The 16,706-nt window shown below is 40.1% G+C and overlaps 5 protein-coding genes across 5 annotated transcripts; 1 reads left to right on the top strand and 4 right to left on the bottom strand. All coding sequences in view use genetic code 12, as the record gives it.

The window, feature by feature from the left end:
* Nucleotides 1–136: 136 nt before the first annotated feature.
* Nucleotides 137–3,277, bottom strand: RAT1 (ssRNA exonuclease RAT1; the record flags this gene model as incomplete). The annotated part of the gene is made up of 1 exon (XM_064994579.1): nt 137–3,277. One exon carries the CDS (start codon nt 3,275–3,277, stop codon nt 137–139), a length of 3,141 nt encoding a protein of 1,046 aa, XP_064850651.1.
* Nucleotides 3,278–3,521: 244 nt separating this feature from the next.
* On the top strand, nt 3,522–6,848 carry DASC09_009750 (non-specific serine/threonine protein kinase; the record flags this gene model as incomplete). Its single annotated transcript, XM_064994578.1, has 1 exon — nt 3,522–6,848. The coding sequence occupies one exon, from the start codon at nt 3,522–3,524 to the stop codon at nt 6,846–6,848; it is 3,327 nt and encodes a 1,108-aa protein (XP_064850650.1).
* Nucleotides 6,849–8,095: 1,247 nt separating this feature from the next.
* IFA38 (ketoreductase) lies at nt 8,096–9,145 on the bottom strand (the record flags this gene model as incomplete). The annotated part of the gene is made up of 1 exon (XM_064994577.1): nt 8,096–9,145. The coding sequence occupies one exon, from the start codon at nt 9,143–9,145 to the stop codon at nt 8,096–8,098; it is 1,050 nt and encodes a 349-aa protein (XP_064850649.1).
* A 1,123-nt stretch (nt 9,146–10,268) lies between these two features.
* On the bottom strand, nt 10,269–11,774 carry ERG8 (phosphomevalonate kinase; the record flags this gene model as incomplete). Its single annotated transcript, XM_064994576.1, has 1 exon — nt 10,269–11,774. One exon carries the CDS (start codon nt 11,772–11,774, stop codon nt 10,269–10,271), a length of 1,506 nt encoding a protein of 501 aa, XP_064850648.1.
* A 263-nt stretch (nt 11,775–12,037) lies between these two features.
* On the bottom strand, nt 12,038–16,527 carry TFC3 (transcription factor TFIIIC subunit TFC3; the record flags this gene model as incomplete). Its single annotated transcript, XM_064994575.1, has 3 exons — nt 12,038–16,126; nt 16,196–16,332; nt 16,458–16,527. 3 exons carry the CDS (start codon nt 16,525–16,527, stop codon nt 12,038–12,040), a joined length of 4,296 nt encoding a protein of 1,431 aa, XP_064850647.1.
* Nucleotides 16,528–16,706: the final 179 nt, after the last annotated feature.

Below are 16,706 nucleotides of genomic sequence, written 5' to 3'. Positions count from 1 at the left end.
TTGTCAGCGAGTCCCACCGGGGATCCTAACCAGATGGACACGTGGCAGCGGGCGAATCTCACAATCATCTCCTACAATCACCACTATCAGTCCAATTAGTTCGTCTATTATACAAATATTATCGTAAATAATACCATCAGAAGTGTCTTTGGTTGTTTGGTGGAAGGTACCCTTGGCGGTGCGGACCACCAGTAAGATTACCCCGGCCTCTTGGGTTGTATCCTCCTCGATTATTGTAACCACCACGACCTCTGTTATTAAACCCATTGCCGCGGCCTCTGCCATTGAACCCACCTCTTCCTTGGTTGAAGTTATTGTAGCCTGGACCACCATAGCCTGGCCCACCATAGCCAGGTCCACCATGAACAGGTCCACCATGAACAGGTCCACCATGAACAGGTCCACCATTATACCCCGGCCCTGGGACGGGGTTTTGGAAATTGTGTTGTTGCATTTGACTATATAAATCCACCCCGGAATTCAACTGTCTTTCATGTATTTGTCTCTGTTCATTACTCCTCAATAGCCCAAGATAGCCCCCAGGTCTATTATGATAAATGTTGATTTTCCCCTTTGGTGGCCCCACGGTTATGGCAAAGTTAATATGGGTGTTTTGTTGATGTGTAAACCCTTTCTTTTGACGCACCGCGTACCCTTGACCTCCATAAAGAATGGCGTTTTTATCATCTTGAGTAAGCACTTGGATTGGATCAATGTATCCGTTGAGAATCATAGATTTGTTCCTCTTGCCATCGACATTCGAATAGAAGTCATACCCCACCTTGATGAATAATTGGTTGTTGATGGTATCTGGGAACGGATTATCTTCACAATTCTCATAAAGTGGGAACTCTGTTGATCCTACAAAATCGTATTCCGGGCTCTTAGCAACAATTCCCGAAATGTTAGTTTTCTTCGCTCCAAATGAAATCTTGTCTTTTCCTTCTTCAAACAATTCTTTAGCCCAGGTCTTGTACCACTTATTTTTTTTACTGATAAGAATAAGCTCTGAACGATTTTGATTTCTGAAACTTTCGGCTTCCGTCAACAAATCGTATTTCGAAGACACATGATGAAGAAGTTTCTTTTCATTGATGAATGGCAATAACGGGACTCCGTGCCATGGCATTTTCGACCCGTTCATATCAATATCAAAGTGTTCTGGGTAATATTCGATAATTTCACTATCGGCATTCTTCATCAAATCATGGAAAACTTCCGGTAAATTATGAGACGAATCTGCCGGTAACACACTCATGAGTTGTTCAAATGGTCTGAATGGCGTACCTTCGTCAAACTTGATCTTCACATCTTTTTGGAAATCCAAACAACCAAAGTCCGAAGCGAATGGCGCATAGTGGTAAGGATAATACCAGTTCCATGATGGGCAGCCTTGGTAATAATAAAGTAACACCCAGGATATCCCTTCAAGGTAATGGTAAAGTAATTGTTTCTTGAATGGTAACACTTGTTCATCATCGACAAGGTTGAATTTGATTTTGTAATATCTATTACTGTAACCTGGTTCCCAAACTCTAATTAAGTCATAATTATCATAAGTTTTACCAGTTTGCGAATTAGGCACTTCGTAGGCAATTTTTTCATCATCTCCAGTGGTTTCTGATGGATCATAAGAATCTTTTCCCTGGGTGATGGCCGCCTGTTTTGATTCTGGTTCTTCACTGGCATCTTCAGTAGTAGCTTCAGTTTCAGTCTCTTCCAATTTTCTCTTTTTCAGATTGGTCGCAAGACGTTCTCTCAATGCTGCCGCTGCAGATTGACTTTTTTTATTAGATTCTTCAAGAGTTAAAGTTTGTTTGCTTTTAACAATCAGCTGGTCTTTAATCAAATCTTTTGCTCCTTTAGCCGAGACATTGTTAATGATCTTATTATCGCTGACAGAATACAACGCCATATTTTGATTGGCTTCAGTAGCTTGGTTGACAAACTGTTTATCCTCATTCAATTTATAGCCTTTATACACCGAATTCTTATTCTGATCTCTCATTACCTTCTTGCGTTTCTCGAACTCTGCCTGGGCAACTTCTTGAGAATGTTTTTTACGCAAAATCCCGTCTTCCATCGCCGCAAGGCTTTTCAATAACACTTCGACCGCTGGTAAATTGATCTCCCCATCACGGGTCAAATAATAATCATTGTTAAATTTCTTCTTGTTGTTGAATAAATATGGCAAGTTCTGTTTCCATAGCTGCACCAACATATCAATACTGTTATCTCTGACACTAATACTTGGGATACTTGGCAAGAAATCATTACCAATGAAAAAACAAAGAAAAATCCAATCGTCAAGGCATCGTTCAAAATCCAAGTTCCGGTGAAGTTGGGGTATCTGGATCCCTGTCATCAACTCCACTTTAAGATATTCTCTCAAGATATGGGTATTCAACCACAAAAATGGTTTTTCACTCTCTTTCCGTTTGATCTCTTTTTTTTCTTCCTCTGACATGAACATTTGCTCTTGTAAACTCAAATTCCGGTTATTTGAACCTTGAGAAAATTTGGCAAACACGTCTTCTCTCAAGATTCTAAAATGTGGTTCATGAGTCGCTAACCCAAGGAAAATCAAATCGGCATCCAACCCATAAATCGAATGGGTGGTATTAGGGTTATATTGGGGATCGAGTCTTTGCGACCGAATAAAGTTCATGATTTTATGTTCCCCTTCCCCAGGTACCGAACTATCGGACAAGATAACTTGCAAGTTTGCCCAATCATCATCGTGGCTTAATTTGTATGCCACCCAGTATCTAAGAGACAGGGCAAGAATGTCCATGAATGGGGTTCCCGGGGTGATGGCGTTGGAATCCCAATGAACGTGATCGCTTTTCACCGAATCATCAATAATTTTCCCCTTTAAGATTTCTGACGATCGTTTATAATCCATTTCTTTTTCAATTTGCTCTTTTTTAATTCTCGCGTCTCTGGCGGACCGGAATCTTCTTGAACGTTGCTGGTTCATCTTTGCTCTAGGAGCCACCCCATCAATAGCAATCATCAATACTTTACGAGGCCTGGCCATCTTGATCAAACGGTCCGTATACTTGAAGATATCAAGCATCATCTGGGCCTCATTTTCTGGAGGAGGTTTATTTTCCGGGTGGGAACATGGATGAACAATCCCGTTCATATCGAGATAAAGGTTGTCGAGTTCTCCATTGGGGTTAGGGTTGTCGAAATCGGAGTTATCTTCGACCACCGGTGAAATGATCTTGGGATATTTATTACTGATCCATCTAAAGAAAGCAGGGACACCCATTCTCTGATAATCTGATCAATAAAATATGGAGCTCATCGTAGGGGAATTGCATAATGAAGTATTAAAAATTTTCGGTTAAACTGAAAAAAGGCGGGCGGGCGGCGGAAATTCCGCACCGGAATGGGTTATGTTATTTCCGCCCCGGCACCAAAAAAGCGCATCGCAAATTGAAAACGAAACAGAACCAGAAGCTGAAGAAGGAGAAGTAATCACCAATTAAACACCATTTAATGAAAAATCTATAATGTCAAGCAGATCGCGGCTATGTGAGAAGCAGCGAACCATCAATATCAACGACTCGTACCACCGGCTATACCAGACTCTAAACTCCCAGAAATTGGAAAATGTCGGCAACTATCACATTGTCAAACAGATTGGTGAAGGATCGTTTGGTACGGTGTATATGGCGATCCACAAACTTACCAAGACCAAAGTAGTGTTAAAATCAGGGTCCAAAGCGGATCCCAACATAATCAGGGAGATTTTTTTCCATAAGCAAGCGTTTCATGATAATATCACCAAATTGTATGAGGTGATCGTCACAGAAACCCATGTGTATTTGGCAATTGAGTATTGCCCTCAAGGAGAGCTATTCGATTATTTCATTAGTAGTGAATGTCGGTTGAACTTTAAAGATCTCAAAAATATAATTTCCCAAATCACTGCCGCGGTCTTCTACATCCATTCGTTGAACACCGCCCATCGTGATCTCAAGTTGGAGAACATCTTGCTCGACAAGAAATACAATTGCAAACTTTCTGATTTCGGATTCTCCAGAGACTGTTTCAAGAATAGCTGTTTGAAAACTATGTGCGGGACCCATGTGTATATGGCCCCAGAGCTTTTATTGATGGGCGACGCCTCCAGCAATATCACCTCATATAACGGGTTCAAAATCGATATGTGGTCGCTTGGAATCATTTTCTATACCTTAATTTACGGAGAGATGCCATACGAAGACGACGACGAAGATGTGGTTAAAGTGAAAATCATCAATGAAGAGCCAAACTACGAACTACGGAAAATCATTAAGAAACCGCTGATGGTGGCAGTTGGGGCTTCACCAAGTATTGTATCAACAATATCTGATACCTCCTCATGCTTTTTAGAGACTAATAATAATACTTCGGGAGTTCCTGAAGAAGCAGTCGATCTCATCAAAATGTTATTGCAAAAAGATCCTTCTGCCAGACCGCAAACTCTTGAAGCGGTGTTGAAACACCCATTTCTCCAACCTTATGGGGCCAGAGCGTTGAAATACACCAACAGTAGACTCACGCTCACCAGAAACTTTGAAAATCGACAATTCGAAACCCATTTTGAAAAGCATTTGCTCAAACATTTGAAACGATTGGGTTTTGATGTCAAGAAAATTAAAGAGAGTGTGATTAGTAGGAAATGTGATCAATTGGATGCCATTTGGTATTTATTATTGGAGAAGGAAAACAAACGAGAAAAGCTAAAAGAAAAGTTCATACAGATGGATAAAGATCGCCGAGAGAAAAATTCTTCAATCGGAGGGCTTATTGGTAGTGGTAAACGACTTGGACAAATCCGCAATTCGTTGACCAAAGAAATCATTCTTCCCGGGTTTCCTAAATCAAATTCATCTAAAAAACCTTTACTCTGTGAAAAATCAATGGAAAGTTTGAAGATTGCCAAGTCCTATAATAATAATAATAATAATAATAATACTGCTGATGGTAGTCCCACTGCCACCAACAATTTGAGTGATGATGCCTGTAGTCCTCTTCATCGAATTGTTACCCATAGAAGTCTCACATCCGCCATCAGTACAAAAGGTTACAAATCGCTTGAAAACTCCAGCATTAATTTTCCAGAAGATACCAAGAATGATGCACAGGGGGTAGTGAATTTTAGAAACATTTTTGATAGTTCCTTAAAAAACAAGGGGAACATAAAGAATCAGGAAAACGATTCCTTAATAACCTCGACCCCGGAAAAGAATCCTGCAACATTGATCGAGTCTGATAATGGAGAGACTAAGAATATTGGTCAGCAACAAAAGATGGAGAAGCCTGGAGAGAAAACTCGGCGAAGATCCTTTGGTGGTTCTGGACATGGCAATCGCAAGACCTCATTAGGTAATATTACGGTACAAATGAGGAAGTTTAGCGTCGAAGATATTTCCAAACACAAGTCAAAGGCATTCGTGGAAAAACTTAAATTTTGGATCCATAAAGCGGGGCATGCTAATGGTGGTGGCACGGAATCCACTGGCGGGAGCCTTACCAGTGCCAGCCGATTAAGTGCCTCGACCTCCAAGAAAAGTAATGAAGATACTGTGTCAAGTAATTCTTCAGAAAACCCCAGGAATGTCAATGATTTGAAGATTGCTATTCCAAAAAGTAGCGAATTGAGGATTCAGCACACAAGATCGTTTTCTGCCAACGATATGCCGCAAGAAAAACAACGCGACCGCCTGGGAGGTAATGATAATGGCCATCACAATGATGAACCTAGTATGGACAGTAATAACTATATGGTATCCGGAGCTAATGTTTCAAGAAGCGGAACTTATAATAGCAAAAACTTGTCTCCGACCAGTGATCAATCATCTAGACCAATGCGGACGAAAAATAATAATATTAGTAACTCTGCCAGTGGGAGTTTTACCAGTGGTAGACCCAATCAAAAGACCCGTCCTGGGTCGATGATTTCTACCTATTCGGCGATTTCCCAAATGTCAGATCTTTCGCAACTTTCGTTCAATGGCACGGTGTTATCAATGGACACCCCTACCTTGTCGACCTTCAATATTGGATCGACAAACAATATGGCCAATGGATCGATATCTTCATCATTACAACCACGGATTTTCAGATCGAACTCTTTGGAAAACCATAAAATCCCCAAACGATCTGGTGGGGCGGTTCTGGTGGCGTCTTATTCTCCCAGCACTTCGGAACAAAGTTCTAGAAAAAGTTCTTTTTACGATTACAGTACGGGAAGTTTCAATCTACGAAGCAATTCTCCCGATCCATTCAATGATGTGGTAGTGTATCCTAGCAGCCGGTATAATGCGTTGACCCTTAATAAACTCAGTAGTGTGGAAACTCCTAAACCGGTGGCGGTGGGGCATCCTAAGGGACCAAAGACCATTAAAAGCGTGATGAAGGAAATTGCCGAAGAGAAGAATAAAAAAGACTCTATTAATGACGATGATGATGGGGATTCTCAAGGATCCACGATGGTTATTTCTTCATCGTCATCATATATCACACCAATCACCAATTCTTCATCATCTTCATCATCATATATTACTCCAAAACAAAATGGGACTCCTACCACCACCAGAGGTCGACAAATGAGGAGCGGGAATTTTATGGAGAGTCGGTACTCTGCTAGGCGGAAATCACCCCTTGGAAGTCCTTATTCTTCATCTTCTGTGAACCACGGGATTGGATTGGGGAGTTTCAAACCTTTTTCCAATGCCACGAAAAAGAAGAATGGTAATAATAATAATAATGGGGGTGGGGTGTCAAAACGGGCCAGAAAGCTGTCAATCATAGAGGAAGAGGAAGGAGATAGTTTTGAAGACATCAATTAAGACTTCTATCAGTTTTTTTTTTTGTTTTGTTCCCAAGCTATCTAATAATTAATAAACCTTGTATTATATTTGTGAAAGGACAGCGCTCTAGTATGATATCTGTGGAAGATTTGTGAAATGACAAAGATCTTGTATTATATTTACCAAGGGTTTGTGGAAGGACTTATGAGGCGCCTGTGCAATGAATGACAATGTTCTTGTATTCTATTTATGAAGGATTTATACAAAAGGATAATGATATTTATTGAATTTTCATTTGTGAAATGACAATAACATTGTATTATATTCAGAAGGGGTTTCTTTTTGTAGAAAGAAGGGTACACCACTATAACTACCAACCACAATCGATGGTGAATATCTGCTACAATTGCCATTGCAATGCTCCAGCATCACTGGTGAAGTTATGAATGCATCATTTGACACCTTTGGTACTTGAGAACTATTGAAATAAATACAATTTGAAATAAAATACAGTTTGAAATAAAATACAATTTGAAATAAAATACAGTTTGAAATAAAATACAATTTGAAATAAATACAATTTGAAATAAATACAATTTGAAATAAATACAATTTGAAATAAATACAATTTGAAATAAATACAATTTGAAATAAATACAATTTGAAATAAAATACAGTTTGAAATAAAATACAGTTTGAAATAAAATACAATTTGAAATAAATACAATTTGAAATAAATACAATTTGAAATAAATACAATTTGAAATAAAATACAGTTTGAAATAAAATACAATTTGAAATAAAATACAATTTGAAATAAATACAATTTGAAATAAATACAATTTGAAATAAATACAATTTGAAATAAATACAATTTGAAATAAAATACAGTTTGAAATAAAATACAGTTTGAAATAAAATACAGTTTGAAATAAATATAATTAAAACAAATACTACTCAAGATACTACTTTAACTTAGTATTTTCAACCACAGTAGATAAAGGGGAAAGTTCGATATTTTAGAAGTATTCATATACATACCTACAGTGCATCATGGAAAAACTTGCTTTTAATTTCGCCAATATAATATAATTCCACATTATTGAATGTATGATTGTGACCACTAGCTAATGAAATACGTATTAATAAGTATATGATTGAGATGATCCCACCGAATGAATTACATAGACACATTCATGAACAAAAAAAAAAAAAAAAAAAGAAAATAACCAACAATTAATTATTTGATACAAAAATTTCCATTAATTATCATTATTTCAAATTCCTCAGGTACTCTTCGCCTTCTTAGCTGCTTTCTTTAAAGCCCTGTTTCTGATAGAAACGTGCATGTTGTAGTTCAACTTGTTGGCAACTGAAGAATACACCCCAACTGTCGATTCGATGGCCCAGTGCATTAACGCGTGGGACCAGTATGGGGTCACTGTCATGAACCGTTCTTGGGCCCCGCATCTTTTTTGGAAATTGTTCAAAGTCGAAGTGACAAATTGCTTCGGGGTTGGGATACTGGCACTGCTTCTTCTAATCTTGGACATTTTTGAAGTGATAAGGTAAGCCAATACCACGTACACGTCGATGTTTCTTGGTTTCAATTCTGCTGCCAATGAGACCGACCAGTTTTGCAAGAACGCTTTGGAACCGGAGTAAGTCGCCAACATTGGGGTTGGCAAAAGCCCGGAAAACGACCCCACTGTCAAGATCAACGATTTCTTGGATAATTTGGAGTCGTGGACGGTAGAGTCCAAGGTTGGAATCACTGCTTGGGTGAATTTCAAAGTGGCTAAGTTGTTGATGGTGATAATATCCGTGAGTTCGTCTTTGGTGGTAAGGGAAAATGGCACAGGGATTGAGTGGGATTTACCAACGTTGTTGATCAACACTGAAACTGGTAATTTCTCATCATTGATCAATTTCTGGAGCCCGGCAATGTTGGTATCCAATGCAGTGGCATCGGAGAAATCCATGGCGTAAAAAAGCGACTTGACACTATACTTTGTGGCAATCTCTTCCGATAATTGCTGTAAAGTGCTAGGGGTACGGGAAACCAATAAGACGTTGAACCCCTTTTTCGCCAATTGATAAGCAAATTCTTTACCTAAACCATCAGAGGCCCCAGTAACAATGGCCCATGTGTGGTTCTTGGATCCATATGGAGCGAAATCGGTTTTGGCCACCACAAAAAGGTCCAAGAGCAACGAGGCAAATGATAAACTCACCGTGGTCAATTTGGCTAACCCAAGGGCGAATGCCACGTAATAAACGTAGTTCAAACAAGGATAAACGGTGGCAGCATTGGAAAGCGAGGAGAAGAAAGTCATCTTGGTTGGTGTGACTTGTTGTGGTGGTTGGTTCCCAATGATGGATGGATGGTGTTGTTGCTAAGTAACATCATCAAAAATTTTGGCATCACATAGTGCGATTATGGTCACCCTACTTTACACCGATAATTCTTGACCCTTTCCTTTCCTTTAATTTAATTTAATTTAATTTAATTTAATTTAATTTAATTTAATTTTGTTTTATTCCACCCTTTATTCCAAATAATAATAACACGCCTTACTATGTTTATGCCTCCAGAAGTCAGTGTTGTAGCAAGTTGGTATGATATATAATGTCTCCCGAGCCATTTGTCAAGTTGCGGGCCCATTACAAAAAAAAATTAGAAAGTAATCACGGTGATAGACAGCTATTTGATTTTCTTACTACTATATAGCTAACGCGAGGCAGCGAAGATAAGTATTGTTATGGTAGATATGATTGATTATAAGCAATAACTCCTCATTCTTATTGGTTTCATTCGCTTTTCCACGCGGTGATTTCCAGATTCTTCTTACTTGTTGGTTTGTAGTATATATAGATTATTTATTTATTATTGGCAACTGGGGCGTGCGGTTGTTGGTTTTCAGAAACCCATCTTCAATGATGGCCACCCATTGCATTTGAATGGTATTGTTGTTTTGGTACTCATGGGACAGTTCCGTGTTAAAATTGATCTCGCAGCCTGTCATGTTTTGTTTTTTTTTGATTTACGGATATTGAAGAAAGAAAGTGCCGGACAGAAAAAAAAAAAAGCTGCTTGTATATTCTTTCTTTCTTTTGACGTCTTTGTGACACAACATGCAGGCAGCAAGCAACATCATGGGAAAAATTTCCTTCCTATTTGTGTACCCACTAACCGTTTCCTGAGCGACAACTTCGCTTGCGGTATTCAATAAGGATCTCAATGACTTTGTTTATCCCCTGCTCTATTTCCTCAATGGTTACTAACAATCCATGATACCCTCATCATCATTATCATCCTCATCATTATCATCATCATCATCATACTGAATTTTTTTTTTTGTTCATGCCGGGTGATTTTTGTCCTACGCAATTTGCATATAACCATCTTCAAAATATACAATAGTATAATAATATATATCCTATAAACCATGGAAAATATCAATTGAGCAATTCAACATAATGGAGAGGATCTTCCTTCACCAACCCCGTGTTCTCTTCGTGCAAATCCAACCACGTCACCGATTTGAACAAACTTGGATCAAAGCAGTCAAGATCAACATTGGAAAATTCTTGCTGTCTATGGATGGAACTGCTTTCCAATTCATGCTTGATATGATTCAACTCTTCAGCATCCTTGGCCGCGGTCAACTTCAAAATCTTGGGAATCGCCTTTTCTGAACACAATAAACAAATAGCGTCGTAACCACCAGCCCCTGGAACCACTCCACCAAGTACCCCCGGCAATGCAAAACAGTTATCGAGTAAAATAGTTTGTTCCATAGGTTCAATATCCGCCCCGGTTTTCTTGGTAAGGCTTTGTAAACCGCCTCTTATGGAAGAGACTGATTCAATTATATCCAATAACGGTTTCAAAGAGTCGGGGAAGTTGGAACTCGATCCTGACATCTTGATCAAGTGCTTCAATTGGATCAAACTGTAATCATCGACAAACGAAATCAAATCCGCTTCGTAACGCTCGGGATTCTCGATGGAAATCTGGGTCAACGTAAGCAATTCCGATACCAATTTCATATTGTAGAAATTCAAATCATGATAAAGATTTCCCGCCTCCTCAGGGTTTTCTTTACGCCATTTCAACACTTTTGATACCAATTTCGGGGTTTCCGAACCGTTATTCACATCGCCCATTAAGATTCTCACTTGCGGTGGCAAGTCACACTTTTGAATGATCATTTCCCATTTACAATTCACCACCGATTGCAATTTCTTCGAGTATTCTGTTGGCGACGACGAAAATACTTCTTCCTTGTATTTGATCAACCCATTGATGATTTCTGGATCGAATCTTTGATAAATGATCGATCCGTAAGTGGCAGCAGCAACGTCAAATCCCGACCCCACTTTCCCTTGAGCAGCACAATGGCTGATCTGGGCCAAATTATGAACCGTCCGTAACCCAATTTCTGAAAAAAGGTCCAATTCCGGTTTGTAATAAGACAACAACCCCGAGGTCAACACGGTGACCAACCCTGCACTGGACCCGAGCCCGGTCTTTGGCACGTTGGAAATCGTATCTTTGTGATACAAGAACCGTTTCCCGTTAGATTCCTTCACCATGGCATCGTTTTGCGAGTGGTACCCTGGATCACTAAAGATGGTGATCTTGATGGTGGCATGGGATTCCGGCTCCACATACCCCAAAATCGTTTCGATAGTAGACAATAAGAACGGGTTCCTCGAAGCAGAAGTATCTTGCAACGTGCCTACAAATGGCACCGGGAAATCGTACGACCAAGTGCCACCCAAGAATTGCGGGCTATCAACGATGATTCTTGACGTATTTGGTGCCGCTGCCACTGGTTCCCCTTCGGTCACCGAGTGCATCCTGGTAGAAAGCGCCACGACATATGCCTTGTACTTGGGGTCAAGCACCAAGTACCCACCCGCGAGCAACGCCTTTCCTGGAGCACTGAAGCACTTCATTCTTATTGGCTTTGGTATTTTTATATAGATATATATATATAGATATATATATATATATATATATATTTATATGATATTGGCTGTCTGATTTCCAATTACGTTTGTTCCTTCCCAAATTTTTTGATTTCCCGCCAGCCAGCCAGGGCTTGCTGACTGTACCGGTGGGGCGGGTTCAATTATTATCATTAATGATGGGATAATTAATTATATGATCATTTATTGCAAAATACTAAGCTATCACTAATAAAATGCAACACAACTACTCATCCTAATAGACAATACCAATTATCCATGACATACAAAGATTCGCACAACCCTCGTTTAAGACACTGCTTTTGCACTAACCAATCACAAAGCTCGTGGTACTCATTATACGACAACAACCGGCTCATTTTACCGAATGCCAGCCCCAGGGAAATCCCCGGCCTGGCTTGAATTAACGAAATCAAAAATTTTAAAATCTTTGTCAACACCCTCTTGTTAATATTCCCATGGATGTCCACCCAAATTCTCGAAGCCCGGGGACCAATGGGGATCGGCACAAACTGGAACGGGGTCTCTTGGAGCGAATTATCCTTGACGGAAATCAAGAATCTCACATCGAAGAAACTGTCTTCAATGGCCTTCAACGCGTACGTGGTGTTCTTATCTTTTGCAAACCCAGAAAGTCTCAATACGTTGATATTGGCCTGGGCAAAGTTATTAATGACACTGGCCATCGTCCCATCAGACACAAGCGATGGAAGCAACACCGCTTTTTTTGTATCCATAACATTGTACAATAATTGACGATGGATAAATGCATCGTTCCAAATATGGTCCCCCAAAGAAATAATGTTCAGAGTAAATAGTTTCTCGTTGAAAATTAACTTGAATCCCAGTTGGTTCGACGCCAACACCAAGATCAAATCCTTATTGGCCTCCAATTCCTTGGTGGCCTTTTCCACAACAGTTCTTTCAAATCCTTTCTTCATCGTTAAATCCTCAAAATCTTTGGAAGAGTACGATTTAGGGTCGGATAAAATCACCGCCTTAAGGTATTGGTGAAGCGTACTATTCTTGGCGTCATTAATAATTGGTGGTTTCTCTAGGGTGAAAGACCTAAGCAACAAAATATTCTCTCTTTGAATCAACGCAATATTAGGCGAGAAATACCCTTCAAATGACTTTCTTTCCCCTTCTTCAATAAATTTATATTGCTCAAGGTTCATGGAATGGTCTTCGTATAATTTCACTTTGCCCACCGCTTCGGCTTCCAAATACGGATTGGCCATGGCCACTGGCGCGGCGGCTGTTTTTGCTGATCCGTTGCTTATCATACCATGTTCATCAAAATCATCAATGCGGTACTTTATCCAAATATCCACGAAAAATCCAAGATCCCGGTTTTTCAAATCGGCTAAACTGATCTCTCCCAGATCAACAAGCTTCAAAAACACCGCGGTCCAATTCCTGGTACAGGTCTTGACGGTGTTTGGACCAGCAGCTTTTCTGATATTGCCCCATTTCTTTGGAAGCTGTGCGTGTTTGAGGTACGGGTTATCGAGGTATTCTTCAATCATCTTGAAATTCGTGATACCGTCCATCGTCAAAGACCTGGTTATCACCACGGTACGGAAAATCGCAATACTATCCTCATTACTAAGTCGGTACGAATTCTTTTTGTAGCGGCGTTTGTTGTTGGTTGGATTGGCAGCTCGCTTGACCATTTTCTCTCTTTGTTTCTTGGTGGTTTTCCCAGACGTGTCGACAACCTCATTAGTTTCACCTGTGTCAACGTTGGGTAATTGCTGAGCTTCTTCGGTAGCAACGTGCTTTTTAGACAGTTTGGAGTTACTAGATTTTTTGTTTTGGGCTTTTTCGTTATCTTTTTCCTTTGCGGCCTTAGCAGCCTTCTCCTGCAACCTCTTGGCCCTTTTGGACATTTGTTCTTTGATGCTGTAAAGTCTGACCGATTGTTTGACCTCCGGAACAGTCCTACTGACGGATTGGTATTTCGCCAGCTCTCTCAATCTATCAATATCTTCTGCGGTCGGTTCTTTATTCTTTAAAAAAAAAAGCACCGTCTCGTTCCCGGAGAAGAACGTCTCAACGATTGCAGTATTGATCCGGCCACCATTTTTCAAGTCGTCAATGTCTCGAAGAAGCGTTTTCTTATCGACAATAGTATTCTGACCCATTTTTTTCTCCAACATCCTGGCAAACTTGACTCCTGTATAGAAAATCCCTTGGTTTTCTTCCAAAACCTCGATGATCGAATTAAGTCTTTTCATCTTGGTTAACGAAACCACTGCCATTCCTCTAGGTTGCAGCAATCTTTCTGGAGACCTTCTGATAGGAGACCCGGTAGCCGACTCCCTGTCGCCGGTTCTTTCGTTGGTAATGAATGTCAACGAATTAAGTGTTTTACGTCTTCCTGACGCCAGTTTGGGAGTGGATAAGGGCTTGGTTGGCGATTTCTTGGTTGGCGAATTATATTGATTTCTGACAATCATGTCGGTTAATACATCATCCACGGCTGCAATGGCATCATTTGCTTCCATTGACAATGGTTTGCTAATAACTGAATCATCAGGACCATCGGTAATGATCTCATTCAACAGAATATCAATGTCTAAATTATTGTCATCATCATCAGCATGTTCAATAAGAATAGGTGGTTCATTCGGCACAGAAATCTCTTCATTCTTAATTTTAAGATCAGGGATCTTATCGACAATAATTTCGTTTACCTGATCATTTACATCATCTGAATTATCTTCGGTCACTAATGGCAAATCAGTAGCTATCGCCTTATTATCAACCTTTGCTAACGATGCAAGTCGTGGCTTTTTAACTAACGGTTTATCAAGCGATTTCAACCGTTTATTAGACTCGGCCAACAACTCTCTTTTCCGCTTCATGTATTTCGATTCTTGACCCCCAGCAGCACTGCTCGGTGGGCGTCCTCTTCTAGCGGTCCCCGGTTTTTTCGATTGTCTATTAATCGTGGTTCCCAGCTTTGCGCCAAATGGCAAGACCTCTACCAGATTCGGTGGCAGGGTGAAATTCTCCCCTCTCCAACCCAACGAGAATTTATGGGTGGTGGAGATATTCTCGTAGATTTTATAAGACGCCGAAGAGATTTCCGAGGCCAAGTTATCCATTGCTGGCAAGGAGATTTTCGGGGTATCACCAAACTTATCAGAAAAGAATTGATACTTGCTAGGAATGACTTTTACGGTAGCGTCGGGGAACTGGGAGAATAGCATGAATTTCAACGATTTGATTTTCCCAGAAAACACGTACCCCACCGCAAAATAATGATCAAGATAGAAATTTTCGACATTTAAATCCCTCCAAAATGGAATTTTGGAAAATGGGTCTCTGATCAATTCTTGGAATATCATGATCCTTTTCTTAGTTTTTCTACTCCCGGTGATCTTTTTCATGACGTCTGTAGATGTGATCCCGTCTTGTGAAGCCGCTATTTGATAATAACCCTGGTTGATGAACGGGATCAAAGTATTGAAGCAACCCACTTCATTGTTGGTGGTTTTGGCCATACTGGTGAATTCTAGTAGATCAGAAATGGTGTCATCATTCGGTAAACTAGAAGCATCAGCATCAGCATCGTTATCATCATCAGCATCAGCGTTTACTTCTTCGTTTTCCTCGTCATCGTCGTCATTCTGCTCTTCTTGCTCGGCAAGTTCATTTTCCTCGTCGTCATCATCTTCCTCTTCGTCATTGGTAGGAATATAATCCCTGATATATTGAATGCACTCGAATTTCGCTTGCCCGTTTTTCCTTGATGCCAACACTTTGGCCAAGTATTTCTTGCGCACCAATAATTTAATAGTTCTGTGAAACCGTTTGGAATCTCTGGGGGTAATTCCTAGTTGTTTTTTCAAATCTATGATACTTCTCATTTGATTGTAACTTGACTTGGCCTCTTGAATGATTCGTTGACGATAAATTCTCGGCTGGGCGTCCAACGAATTCTGTTCTTTCAACTGCGAGGTCTGGTAGTTGTTTTTGAACTGCTCGCGGAACTTTCGATGTACCAATCGTGGTGGCTGGAGGTAATGGATATACACTTTCAGGATGATGTTGGCCTCTGTCAATTTCTCGATTCTCGCGGTCAAGCACCGGGGGTCTTGTCCAGTGACCTTTGATACTTGCGACGAAGGTAATCCTTTGGCACCGGTTTGGGCAACGCAGAGGATGATCTTGAACAAATTCTTACCAATGAACGACGCCTCACGAATATCTAGCCCCGTCAAGGCAGACCATTGGTAGTTTTGGGTGCATCTGATGATCACATTTTGGTATTTCTCATTCATTTGCGACAAGGTTGGTTCGCAAACAATCTAAACACAATGTTAGTAATCGAGTGCTTATTATTGCCAATCATATCTGGTGTTATTAGCATCACTTACCGGTTGTTTATCATGTAAAAACTCCACTTTGGTGGTTTCCAGGATAAGCAACCTCCACAAGATCGCTTTCATCACGTCATTGGGTGGGGTCTCAAGGAATTCCTCTGCGAATTTCCATATTTTCGATAGTTCACAGCCTGTATATGTTAATATATATATATCCGAAACCAATTGCAGATGAGTGAATCATCATCATCATCATCATCATCATCATCATCATAATGATAATAATAAATATCATCAACAAACAGCAATTACTCACCTTGGATGCCATCACAGGCAATGCTATCGAGGATATGATCGACAGTGTTTGCGGGATTGAACGGTTTCATTTTGCTGTGATGGTGTTCGACTCTATCAGAGAGCAACTTTTTTTTTCCCCATGAAAAAAATGGCAATGAAAAAGAAATTTTGTGGGTGGTTATTCTGTCCCTGTGATCTGTGCGTTTTTGTGCGTTTTTGTGCGTTGAGGGGAATTTTCATCAATCTTTCGTTATTATGGTCTTTCTTC

Source organism: Saccharomycopsis crataegensis (genome assembly GCF_037102585.1).
Source record: "Saccharomycopsis crataegensis DNA, jcf7180000000073, whole genome shotgun sequence".
In the NCBI taxonomy this organism is placed as follows: Eukaryota; Fungi; Ascomycota; class Saccharomycetes; order Ascoideales; family Saccharomycopsidaceae; genus Saccharomycopsis; species Saccharomycopsis crataegensis.
Note: the sequence above shows the minus strand (reverse complement) of the source record. Positions and strands in the feature narration are given on the sequence as shown.